The sequence below is a fragment of the Calidris pugnax genome, unplaced genomic scaffold, assembly GCF_001431845.1.
Source record: "Calidris pugnax isolate Ruff unplaced genomic scaffold, ASM143184v1 scaffold18, whole genome shotgun sequence".
NCBI classification, from domain to species: domain Eukaryota; kingdom Metazoa; phylum Chordata; class Aves; order Charadriiformes; family Scolopacidae; genus Calidris; species Calidris pugnax.
In genome coordinates this window covers 8,991,904-9,005,505 of record NW_015090812.1, presented here as the reverse complement: position 1 = coordinate 9,005,505, position 13,602 = coordinate 8,991,904, and the positions used below count along the sequence as shown (strand labels likewise).

At 38.6% G+C, this 13,602-nt stretch overlaps 1 protein-coding gene across 1 annotated transcript in view; it reads right to left on the bottom strand.

Annotated features, from left to right (window-relative positions):
- TESK2 (testis-specific kinase 2) overlaps positions 1-13,602 on the bottom strand; it is an 87,527-nt gene that overhangs the window by 66,371 nt on the left and 7,554 nt on the right. Inside the window, exon 2 of the mRNA XM_014939402.1 lies at positions 12,536-12,839. Within this exon, the coding sequence (XP_014794888.1) occupies positions 12,536-12,757 (222 nt within the window). The 5' untranslated portion in view covers positions 12,758-12,839. The remainder of the gene's footprint in view (positions 1-12,535; positions 12,840-13,602) is intronic.

The following is a 13,602-nucleotide window of genomic DNA, read 5'->3' as shown; positions in this document are numbered from 1 at the left end:
AACAAGACAAAAAGCCCACAAACACTTCTGTGCCAAGGGAATCTTGCCACCTGCTTTGCCCCTGGGAAACTGCACAATGATACTCAGATTGGCACAACTTTTCTTCCAGAAGAAAATCAAAGGCCCAAAGGACTCTGAACTATAGAAGTCACTGACTAAACACAAAATCCAATCAGGGGGTTATCTCTTATTGCAAGGTCCCACTTGTTACAGTATCAGAGTATCTTTCTTACTGTTGACAGAATTTTGAGCATTCTAACTAGTTGTGAGGACAAAAAAGACTCACCTCATTCAATGTAGCAGCTGCTCAAAAAAGAGTTATAAGAGGCCAAGTTTCCAAACAGGTGATAAGTATATTTCAAAATGCACAACTTTAATTTACATTCATTTTTTTGACTGAATATTCTTTTAGCATCAAGCTTGTTTCAGTGATTTTTGTTCTGGCTTTTTACTAAAGAAACAAATCTTTCACTTTCAGGGTATAATGATAGTTCTGCAACATTTTCCAAGGATTTCTTTCTTCAGCATAGAAGTTGGGTGACCAAACCAGAGAACGTGAAACATAGTGTAAGCAAAACTCTTCCCCCTGTTCGTTAATTTGCTTTGCTCTGTATATTTTTAGACTTTACTTGCAGTGATGCCAAGCAGGACTGTAGGAAGAAGTATTACAGAAATATGATTTTGAGAAGTTTCTTAAAATTTTTCGACACCACTACAAAAGGCAAAGCTTTCATTAGATCTGTTACCTGGTGACAGCTTTTAAGTCACTCCCAGTGTTTCCTCAGCTGATGTTATAAGGTGATTATTACATACATATCTTAAGACTTCTAGCCAGAAAATTAATGAAAATGAGGACTTATTTCAGAGAGCAAATGTGAACTACCCCTCCATTCTACTTTGTATCTCAAAGCATTCTCAATTCTGCTAAATGTAAGAGTGCTCTGCAAGTCAGTTAATTCTGAATTTTAATGATACTCACACATGAACGGGGATGAAGTCAGTATTTTGCCCCAATCATACAATCCATAAAGAATAATAAAAACAGATAAGGTTTTTAACTCCTATATTAACGATCCATTGGAATAAGGCCTATTTATTACTACTTCTCCCCACTGCCTAGGCTCTATAAAAGCAGTGGCTAATTAGATGACAAGGACTAGGATGACAGTGACTTGGCACCTCAATATCCAAAAAATCATTAGCAAGAGGAAGACAACTGTATGTTTTAGTGGTTACCATACAAATCATCTTAGCAGTCAGTAGAAGGGTTCCAAAAGGCTGTGAGACAAGTCAAACTTAGGTGACTTCTACTTTGACTAAGCAAGCACTAAGCACCAGCATCCTCCTCACAGTTCCAGAATGCCTCATCAATTATGCCTCATCTCAATTCCAGAATGCTGCTTCTTCCTGCTCCTGAGAAGTATCAGAGTGGAAAGAGACTGATTAGAATGACCTAGCTGATAAAAAGCAAGAGCTTGAAATGAACTTTAAAAGTTATTCTAGCCTTCTTGGCCAATTTATGTAATACACAGACTGACTGTATTCCTAAGCAAACTATTAGCAGCATGTTTTAACACTGTAACTTCACATAAGAGACCTTAAGCATCAAATATCTTGCTTCTGTCATCTTGAGCAAGGTGAAAAATTTTCCTCCGCTAGTCAAAAGGGAGAGATTTTCAGCATAAAATTGAATCCTATTGAAATAAGAAATGAGACCAAGAGGCATGTGTGGACAAGATTTGCTATCTGTCTTTCTAACAGGCATCACATCACACAGGGAGGGCAGTGACAACTGTGACAGCTCTATCCTACTGCAACAGAATGAAAGGAGAAATTTAGAAAAGGAACAGTGTACCACACCTGGGTGAGGGAAGACACGCACTGCTCAAGTGGGTGTCACTTCTCAGTCACAAGGTATGTTCCCCATGCCTAAAAGACCAAATACTAGACCTGCATAACCAATACGTAGAATAATCCTCTTATTCCCTACTCATTTTCCAAACTGGGTACTTCTTCTGACACTGTATGTCACACGCAGAGCTTGAAGTATCTAATTTTGCCTGATGTAGCAACATCAATCTCAAGGAGAAAAAAATCCAAACACTTCAGTTAAAAAAAAAATTTCAATTGTCTAGACCATTAGTTTCCAAAATTGGTGCCCTTAAACTGTTGGTAGCTGTAAGTTTCTCAACAACTTGCCAAGCTTAACCAAGAACATTCTAAAAAACTAGGAGAGCTGCAAATATCACCAATGAATCAATAGGAGAGAGAAGACAATTTCTGGTTGTGAGACAGTTTCCACAGAAATTTCATTTTCAGAAGAAGCACAATTCTTACTACAGCTTCTAGCCATTGGGCTTCATTATGCCTTGTTTTCACTGCACTACAGAGTACCTTCAAACAACTCTTTTCTCATTATAAGACTATTTATACGCTGTAATGACATCAATTTTATACACCAAACATGTTAAGACTGAAGTCATTCACTGAATCACTTTTCTAGGTACTAAACCAATTTTTATTGTTTACTTTTCCCCATGTGTTGGTACTAAGTGTTCTCCAGCTTTAGAAAACTCAAACATCCAACACGAGAAAAGTATTTAATATATACAACTAGTTTCCTACAAATACTTCACAGGGAAACCAAAATAAAATCTCTTTTAAGCCTATCAAATAGTCCCACGAACATCAAGGATACCGTGTGATCTCACCCCTAATGTTTTACACAGTTTTTGAAGAACACCTGCATTTATTTGCTTGGGCAAATCAGGCTGCTAATGCCAGAGTCAAACAAAGAGGATCCTTTCCTAGTGCAAAGCTTACACTAAATGTTCAAAATAACACATTAGAAAATGAGAGAACTTTGTAGCAGTAAAGACAAAGAAAAAGCGTGAGATAGATTTGAGGTTTCCTGTGAAATTTCACATTATCAGCTGACTTCTACTTCAATGCTGCCTTCAGAATATTTTTAACTTGAATACCAGAAATACTTCCTTATGAGTTACGCAGAAATATATTTTTGTTGTACTTCAAATTTCTAAATCAACAGTGTTACTATTTTGCTCCTTAAGACAAAATGACAATCATCCTAAATAGAGAAGGTATGAGGAAAGCATATATAGATGATGGAAAGCAAATCTTCCAGACACTTCCTTACTTCTTTGGAAGATTATTACCATCACTCTGACAAGAGCTTTTGCCCTCCCATCAACCAGATGAAGGGGCTGTTCAAGCACATCATCTTCACAGGAAGTCACAGTAGCTTAATCTACCGCTGGAGGTTTTTCAGTCCACTGTGGCTTATGAAGCAACCTCTCCTCTCTTGCTCAGTAAAATTGAATCTTCAGAGATACCTGGGAGTTGGTATCTTCCATTACAGTAGACTCTACTATCAGCTTTAAAGAATTGGTTAAGGAGATGTTCATGAAGAATGACAGATAGAGCTTCCTTTGCCCTGGGAGAAAAGGATGAAGAGCAAGACGACATGAAGTCTTTTCCAACCCTATGCTTTTGACTCCACAAATCTATAAAGCAAAGAAAAACACATCAAGATGTACAGCGTGCTGGAATGCCTAAACAGTAATAAAAACACTAAAGCCTGACATTAGCAAAACTTGCAGAAATCAGTTATGCCTACTGGGCAAGAATCAGCTTCCAGGAAAAAAAAAATAAGTACAATTACCTCCAAAATTCTCCCCATGATGAGCAAAACTCTTGTTACTCCACTAAGTCTGGGGACATGATATAAGTTCACACACACACTGTGTTAACCAAGCTATGGTTCCAGCAACACTAAATCTCTCATAGAACAGTTACCATTAGTCTTCCTATTGTCCTATACATAGAAAACACACAAGTGTTCTGTCTGATTAAGTGATTCTATGGAGATATTAATGTCACCTTGAAGAATGTAATTTTGGCCTAAAGTCTGGTGACAAAGAATGAAATTATTCAAAAGCAAAAGCCAGAGTTGTACTAAGAGCCAAATTCATCACTTAGTTTAGTATTAACAAAGAAAGGAACATTCCCCTATCGTCACTGTTTATGTGGAGAGTTGAAATAATAATCAAAAGAGTAGGTTAGGATTAAGAAAATTTGTCTCCAGCTGGAATGCCCAGAATCTTCTTGAATCATGCTGACATCTAACCACTTCCCCCTTAAAAGAATTCAGGGGGAAAGGCACTGGTTTGACAGTCCTGAAGACTGACATCCCATTTAAGCAGCAAAAAGATGCACACGGAGGAGACAGTAAGAACTTGTTTGTAGAGTCCTGGGAGTGTGCTGGAGTCTTGTCCTGCAGGAGGGAGCTCCATACCAGTTCTATTCCTGGCCGTCCTGCAAAGACTGGCAATAATGCACAGACTCGCATTTAGATTTAAAATACATTGACAGTTCTAATATTGCAGTAGCTGCTTATCTGTCGAAACCCAAGTTAGTAAAGATTCCAGTTCTGGAAAGTGCTGTCTGCAAACTCTGAGGGACTGGTTTCCAATACCTTCTCCAGTGGGATTTTGTTGAGCACGGGCTGAAAACCAAGCAGCAGTTCCCTTGCCTTGAATTCAGATTCTCTTGCCATTTTTATCCACACCTTTTCAATGTCCTTTTTGCAGTCATTCTCTCCTTCTAATCTGAATTGGCATTCCCTTCTCTGCATGCTCATTTATAAAACTACTCAAACATCTCCTTCCCTCCTTCCACACATTCACAGACATTTTACTCTTGGAAGAAGGGCTCTGCTGACATGATGTATCACTAAATGCCACAGGAAAACTGAACCCTCTGTCAGTAATGAGTTGCTAGTAGAGTCAATAAGCAAATAGACAGGACCAGCTGTAGAAACAACTCAAACTGGGAAGTTTTAGCTATAAAAGGATCGTTAAAAAAAATAATAAAATATAGCCTGCACACACCAAAGGATGTTCTAGAATCTTCCATAATGGACATTTAAAGGACAAGTCGAAAATAGCCGTCAAGAACAGACCACATACACTTGAGCCTGGCTCAGCTAAGGATACTGTAGTAGTTTTCATAACATCCCTTCCCAACTTTACATTAATTTTAAAATTAGGTGATAAGATTTATTAAGCTAATTATATACATGTTTTATAATAGCAATATACATATGTGAACAAACAAACTTCTGTAAGATGTCTGACTTCATGCCACTATCCACTACAACTAGATTAAAGACTGGCTAATGATAGCTCAAGATACAGTTGTACGTGACAAAGTAGCAGAAGACTGGGAAGTCTTTTACTGAGCTTCCAGAGAACTGAGCTAGCCTTCCTGTTAACATTCTGCGTTCACTTCCAGCTCACTGATGGAAGCTGCCTCTCAGAAAAACCAGAAACTTCTAAGTTTGCAGCATTATCCTGTATGCATTATTTCACTAAGTAGCGAAGGCTACTTCATATCTTAGGGTCTATCTGAGCAAAAGTTAGCATACCCAGATGAAAAATGTCACTACAAACAAGGACTGAAGGCTACAGAACAGGTGACCCACACCCACTAAACTAAAAGTACTAATGTGCTATGATAACAAACAAAAGTTGTGCATTTTAAAAGAGCATGACAAAAACAAAAGGGTAGTTTTTAAATGTCATTGTTAAGAAGAAAACTAGGGCATTCCAAGTTAGAATGTCCACTTTCAAAAGAGAAAGATATTGGAGAATCACAGAATCACAGAATCTTCTAGGTTGGAAGGGACCTTAAAGATCATCTTGTCCAACCATCAACCTAACTGACAAAAATAGTCACCCACACAACAAACAAGGAGCATCATCACTAAACCATACCTCCCAGCACTACCTCAACCTGTCTTTTGAACACCTCCAGGGATGGTGCCTCAACCACCTCCCTGGGCAGCCCATTCCAATGTCTGATAACCCTTTCAGTGAAAAAATTTTTCCTAATATCCAGCCTGAACCTACCCGGGCGCAACTTGAGGCCATTTCCTCTTGTCCTGTCGCCTGTGACTTGGGAGAAGAGACCGACCCCCATCTCTCTACACCCTCCTTTCAGGTAGTTGTAGAGAGCAATAAGGTCTCCCCTCAGCCTCCTCTTCTCCAGGCTGAATAACCCCAGTTCCCTCAGCCTCTCCTCATAAGACTTATTCTCCAGAGAAGATGTTGGAAAGACTTAAACCTATACTGTAAGAACCAGGTCACTCCTAGAGTCAGGTTGGTCAGGAAAGAGATAAAAATTGGGACTAGGTAACACACCAAAAACTTGATGACAATGTATATCAAGTTTTGTATGGAGGAAATAAAGAGGTACTGAGAAGATGCTGGCCCAGTCAAAACAATACAAAGAACAATAGGGTAGAATAGTAGGTCCAGAGACTTCAAGTTAGGTACAGATTTACAACAGTGAGATAACACACTGCGACTGCAATCCATGATACTGTCTTTGAGGTCTTCAGTTCAGAACCAAATCAAATAACCAACAACGGTGGGGGGAGGGAGTGAGCAAAAACCAAACTGTGTTGTATGTGGTACCGATAAATGTCAACAAAATACCAGCTATTAGTAAAATATAGCGACCTTTGATTATGTGTCAGTGTGTGTGTAGATGACCTAATAACTCTTCCAAGGCTTAACTGTCTGAGAAGTTCATAATGCCTTTATTTTTAAACATATGGTTTAACCATGGGGTATAGTGGGCGAAGTGTAACATGAAAATAGATATTAATGGCAATCAAGACAGATAAAATTTTCTCTTTTTCAGTCAAGTGACATGTCTATTTTCATAATCTTTGTGCCTGAAGTCCTATGAGTTAGCCCCTCACTTACTCTATTGTACTGTTCTTACTTTGCACTGTTTATTCTAGTTAGCAAGTTCTGTCAAACCTAGGTCAGAGGCCAAAAGACGAAAGTGACTACTGTTTAACATCAAACATTTCTGCACCAGACTCCTCAAGGCCTGCAAAATTATAGACAAACACAGAGATGTTAATCAAGCAGAATAGTAATCAAGTCATAAAGCACAAAAGACAGCTCTCAATGAGTCACTTTGGGAAAGCCAGATCAGAAGTATCTCTCAGATCTACCACAGTCAGTTGTTCCAGAGATCAAGCCCACCAGCATGACAATGTGCCTGAGACACGACACAGTATTGTAAATGATACAAAACATAAATGATACTAGATAGTGTATTTTAGAGGTGACAGAACTACCAGTTTTAGCCTAAGTACATTACAAGTATTTGATAAAAACATAATTATATGTAAGTGTTCTTCATACTACCCCTAAGCGCAACTCCACATCAGCCCTGTTTCTTCTTTCACATTAGACAGCTGGATGCTGCTTATCTTTAAAGCACCTTGAAGACATTAAATAAATACGAGAAACAGGATCCTAGCCTCAGGCACAAGGTAAGTATTTAAACAGGCACACCTTCCCTATCAGTCAGCACTTCTGAAACTCAGAGCGCATACATTTGACTATACAAAATAAAGACTAACAACCAATTGATGAACGGAGGACCATCATTCCAGGGTATTCAAATAGGAAGCCTTACAGCATAAGCACATACAGCAAGAATATCCTGAGGATACTGACCCATTTGCACCCACCCATCTTATTAGGTCAACCAAATGTATTCAGACTTGGCCTTGCACCCGGACAGAGGTAGTTTCATAGGCTGTGGAGCCCCCACACCACACAACAGCACTGACACCTCCAGCATTTGTTTCTCAAGGGTATCCACATTACGTCGGCACTAAGATTCACCATATCTTGTTTTTCGTATGGCTTTGATGCATCTTATATGACATCTTTATAAATAAGCCAGACAAACATGATCTAGAAGGAAAATCTATACAGTAGCAACGTAAAACCATAGTCAAAGGAGTAGCTGGTGGTTCAGAAGTAAACTGGTAAAATTATCAAGTAAGACCCTGAAGGAACCTGCTTAAAGTCAAACCAGGGAGTGAAGGAGGGCCAAGCACTTCTGGGATAGGGATAGAATCCTAAATTATCTTGAAAAATTAAGAAATTCTTGAAAGAGGGCAACACACAAACCAACCAACAAAAAAAAAAAGTATTTAACCCAGCAGGGATTAGTCGGTAAAATACGCTTCACAAGTGCAAATCCAGGAAAATTGTGTAGCCAGAAGTACTGCAGAAAGGATCTCAAGTTATAGGGGATCATAAACTGAGTGCTTAGTGCTTTGTGCTTTCAGGAGGCATGCCAAAATGGGAGGGGTGACTTTCTTCTCACATTTTTTCTTTGGAGGCTCCCATGCTTAGGTGCTTAGTATTTCAGGTCTAAAAGGCAGTTTATTTTGCATTATGTCTTATACATCTCATATTCATAGGCTCGTCTTCACCCATCCACCATTAAACAAGTATTTCATTAACTGATTTTTTTTTTTGAGGTGTTATGCACCTTTTCCACAGCTTACACAAATAACCTTCCCATGTGTATGCTTAAGATACAAACTATACTGACATATTGCTTAGAATATTTTGTAAGATGGGATTCTTTTTTTCTCTGATCATTAATTTTAAATAGTAAATCTCTTAACTCCTACAAGGTTAAAAGGACAGGTCAAGGTGGTCAAGACTGTGGCCCTGTTGACTTGGGTTCCGCCTTCAAATTTGATCTCTGCCTCTCCCAAAGAATGAAAGTTTAGAAGGCTGCACTGGCTTTAGCAGTTTTGTCAGAGAATGTTCTCTAACAAACAGAAAGTATCTTCCTCCCCATTATACATATGTCAGCTCTCTAGCTAATGGGGAGGGGAAGCTTTCAACAGTTAAGCCCATCATTACAATAGCAACAAGGTATTCCTGCACTACATAACTAATTAGCGACCCAAACATAAGTTGTTTTGCTCCTTTTGAATTATCTTCTGATAGTACTGCTAATTAGATGGCCAGGCATATTTAAAACAGCAGAACTGTCTGCAGTGAAACAATTATTTTAGCATCCACAACTGCCCATGACAAAACCATGAATTCTTCCCTGGATGTCAAAAGACTTCACCATTCCTCAACAGTCAAAACCCTCAAACTCTCCAGTGACCACACCTGCCCAGCAACACGACCTCCCCAACATGCAAACACACAGGACACTGAATTTGCACAACTCTATACTGGATCAATGATCCCTGTTTTCATGTATACGTGGATAATAAACTGCAAAAAGTCCTTTTTAACATTCAGCCAAAGTGTCGAAGTATTTCCGGTTTCTCTCAAAAGTTCAGCTACAGAATACAAAGCCAACAAGAACACATGCAGTACTTTTCTAGCAACTTGCATATTTAGTACCGACTTTGAACCTGAAGGTATATTTGAATAGAAAAATATTGTGGATTTTGGTCTGACTGCTGTTCCAACACACATTTTATAATTAATAGTATCTATTTCCTAATACAGTACTTAGTTTCAGTGCGATGCTTATCTTCCCCACAATTACTTACAGCTCTATCAGCCCTTACTGGTCTTCCCAGCTAGTCAGTCTGCGGCTTCAAACTAGACTGCTAATAGTTTGACAAAGTTCAGTTTTTCTAAACTAGTTTCTATAATACTCAGTATTTCAGGTGAACACGAATTTGTATTATTATAGTGATGCCTAACAAAATCAAAATGCTAGTTTAATGCATATGCTGAATAAAACTCAAAGTTTAATTTGTGTATGAATAAAGGTACACTAGAAATGCTAAATGAACATTCATAGCACATATGATCATTAATATATACATCTAAGCTGTAATATACTCCCATTCCCAAGTTGAGAGAAGGCAACATCTACCCACTGTGACAGACTATATTTTAAAAGAAGTTTCCACAGAAAAGGATGGAGAGGAAAAAAAAAAAAAATCACTGAAAACAATCGTCAGTTACGTATCAAAACAAAAATCCCAAACCATCAGAACAGTCCAAGCGTTCTTTGCTAAGTCACTTGAGTGAACCCAAACATGTGATACTCACAAAACAATAGACAAATACATAATTGAAAAACCTCTGGTGACATAGGGGTTTTGGAGACACCTTTGCTAATTTAAAGGGAAGGCTTCATTGCTCTTGTAAAGTTACTTAACACAGTAAGTCTAGAACTATCCTGGATTTTTCTCAAGTTCAATCATTTAGCTGGGAGCCTGCAGATCAGACTGAACTTGAACTGTGTCAAACCATGAGGCTCTCCTTCCTGGAAGCACATCAAGGTTCTTGCATGAAATCTGATCATCAGCAGAGTAGGATTAATGACAGAGGTGGTCAGGCTGATAAACTAGCAGAACAGAAACCCGCCTAATAAGTATGGAACTGCATCTAGATAAGGTCGTAATGCATTCTCACCCCTTTGTGCCAAAACTGAAGCGAGACCTTGTTTGAAACTCATGTGAAAGAAAAGGCTTTATCACTCATTGTCTCCCTGCAGGAGGTCTGTGGTTGTTTCTGGGAAAACAGACACTAGATACTCAGACTACTACCATCAGTCTCTTAGAGTAATGCCACTGATTGCAGACTGACACCATGCGATGTCTAGTTTAGCTTACTGAAAGGGGAATGGCAGGGGAAGGTTTTTAAAGACTTATTTATGCACAGAAAGGTAAATTGGGTATCAGGATTTCTCTCAATCAACTAAGTTCTCCAACAGCTGTTTACCTCTGTGTGCCAGTACCTGACTAAACCAAGTGCTCTCTTAAAAATAAGATAAGGTCTTAATAAATCAATTACTATGCATGCTGGAAAACTACCTTTACTTTTACCCACTTTTTTCCCCACCTACTTTTGTTTCCTAAAGATCAATAATACCATACCTTTCTGCTGGATATGCAAGCACCTTGCCTCAAGGCGCTTCTCTGTGATGTCCCTCACCAACGCAAGGCACAATATTATAGCTATGTCACCTAGTAAGTCTGTTCACAAAGTATGCAGCTATTTAACTACAACATTTTTTGAAGTCCCAACATAAATATGGCTGGCAATACCACTATAGGATAAATTTATGATCTAAGCACCGGAAAATCCAAGTATTAAAGAGGGCTAAAACCTGAATTTTCAGAATAGGGACAGACACAATGTCTAATCAGCAACACTGAGATAAATGTAAGAGAAAACTCCTCCAAGCCACAAATTCTGAAATTGACACAAACCAAGGTCTGTTATTGCTCAGTTACTTAAGGATGACCCAAGTCTACTAACCTAAGTCCTTATACACATCACAACAGCTCCACCATAAAAGCTGTAAAGATGAGTTCCAGTGGCACACGGAACTTTAAAAATCAGCTCATTTCACATTAAGAAACGTCTGGATACAAAGATATTTGCTACAAAATACATCACAAAGGTTTCTAAACAGCAAAATAAAACATGGCAACAAACAAAAAACCAAAACCTTGTTTTCAATTGCTATACAAACTGGCTTTATAAAGAGCTGACCTGTACCAAGTCTCCCAAACACCCCAAATAAAATTCTTCATGTCCACCCATTTGAAAGAATTAAAAACTTGTATTAGTGGAAATTAAATTTCCTATGTCTAGCTAAGCAGAAAAACTTCCGTGGAATGACTTGCCTTTACACAATTCATGCTTTTTGGTATTAAACCAACATAAAAATAATTTTTATTTTTTAATTCACATATCTCTTATCCGGCTTTATTGCTGTGATTAGATTTTTTGGTCTAACTTCTTTAAGAAAAGACCATATGAAGTGTCATGGAATAGACATAATATACTGCGAGATAAAGTTTTCTGGCATGTCACTGAAATGGAAATAATTTAGAGAGTGACTTTAAATGAAGTCAGGAACTAGGACAAGGAAACAAATTATTTTTGCAATGCCTGAAAGCCTGAAAGCCAACTCAATGTCCTATTCCTCTACAACAACCCTTATAAGAACAGTCAGAAGAGCCGAAATATCACCATCACTATAAAACTGGGGTTGTCTGTACAGTTTCACGAATTGCTTTACAAAGTTATTATCCACATCCCAGATTCACAGCACTGACAACACCAGATCTTCTCATTCATACTATTTCCTTCAAACCAACCTCTGATTATTTGAGTTAGAGACATGGCATAACAAGCAGCAAAGGAAACAGAAGACCAGCTAATTGTATTGTGACTTCAGTGCAATAAATTTTGTGGTTTCAAATTCAGTAATCACATGTAAATCTCCTAACACGTACATTAAAGACTGTCAAAGGAATGAGTACAACCCCACAAAACTAAACTAGCTTAATTAAAAGCATTCACACTTGCATCTGAGAGAAGCAATAGCCATTAGTGTTCAATACAATACATGAATGCAAAAATATACAGCAAAGACCAAAAAAAACCAAATTTTTTTAGCTGTTACTGTTTTTCCTCTGCAAAATCCCCAGATAAAAAAAAGTTATAAAGAAACAGCTGGAAGAGTAACAGAGGAAATATTTGAGACCTGCAGGTTCTTCATCACTCGCTCATCCTGAGTGAAGCAAATACAAGAACAGTTGACTTCAGTGGAAAGTGCTTCTGCTGATGCTCTCAGACATTCTCAGCACCAAGCACGAAGCAATCGACATCAAGACAGGAAAGAACTACACACACACCTTGAACACCTCCGAGAAGAAACCAGAGCCAATTTTCTCACATGTGAAGTCATCGAGACGAGTCAGTCTGGAAAAGGCACTTATCAGGGCTCTGTAGGAAGAGGTACAAACTCTTCCGATCTGGGAGACAGTCCCTTCTCCTCCAGCGCCACCGTCAAAGTCCTCAGCGCGCTCCAGGCGGGGTGGAAATCCTGCTATTGAATTCCGCTTGCTTCGGTCCATTTTGAAAACAAGGTTTGATTTTGCTGAGGGAGGGCTTCTCACATCTTAGGTAATGTGCCGTCTTCTCTACTCTTGTTGGAGCCTAAAATACAAGAGATTGAGATTACCATTGTTGTTAAAGGTATTGAATCATTCTGCTAGGACTCCAACGCAACTTACACCAGTTTAAGGGAACAAGGAAAAAAAGCAGAAGATATACAGAATCACAGAATATTAATCGTTGGAAGGGACCCTTGAGAAACCCAAAAAAAACCCACCAAAAAACCACACCAGACCCACACACTAACAGACACAAACCAAGTAGAGGCACAAAAAAAACCCAAAGGGGAAAAAACCAAATCAACTTACACCAGCTTACACCAGTTTAAGGGAATAAAGAAAAAAAGCAGAAGATATACAAGTAGGGCCCCCCCCCCCCCAGAAAAAAAGAGGGAAAAAAACCCAAATCAACACCACAAGCAACCACACAGGATCATCAGTAAAGACAGACAATCTATTGAACTTTTCCTTCATGGAAATACCCTATGCTCTGGCTATCACAAGATGAACAGGCTTGAAACTCAAAATTTAACTGGTAACAACTTACATCCCTCCCTCCCTGACTCTTTTTTACTTGAGTTCTGGTTGCTAAAGCAAGCAACTAAGGAGGAGGAAACCCACAAAATGTAACGTTCTATTCTACTTCAGTAGCAGTCGGTGACCAATCTACTGCTATTGCAAGAAACCATTTCACTTTAGGGACTGAACAAAGGATCTGTAACTTTAAAAAAAACAGGTCAACTTTCAGTTGACATAAGGAAAATTATTAGCTGTCAATAACAGTAGCTGGAGCACCAAACCCTTTG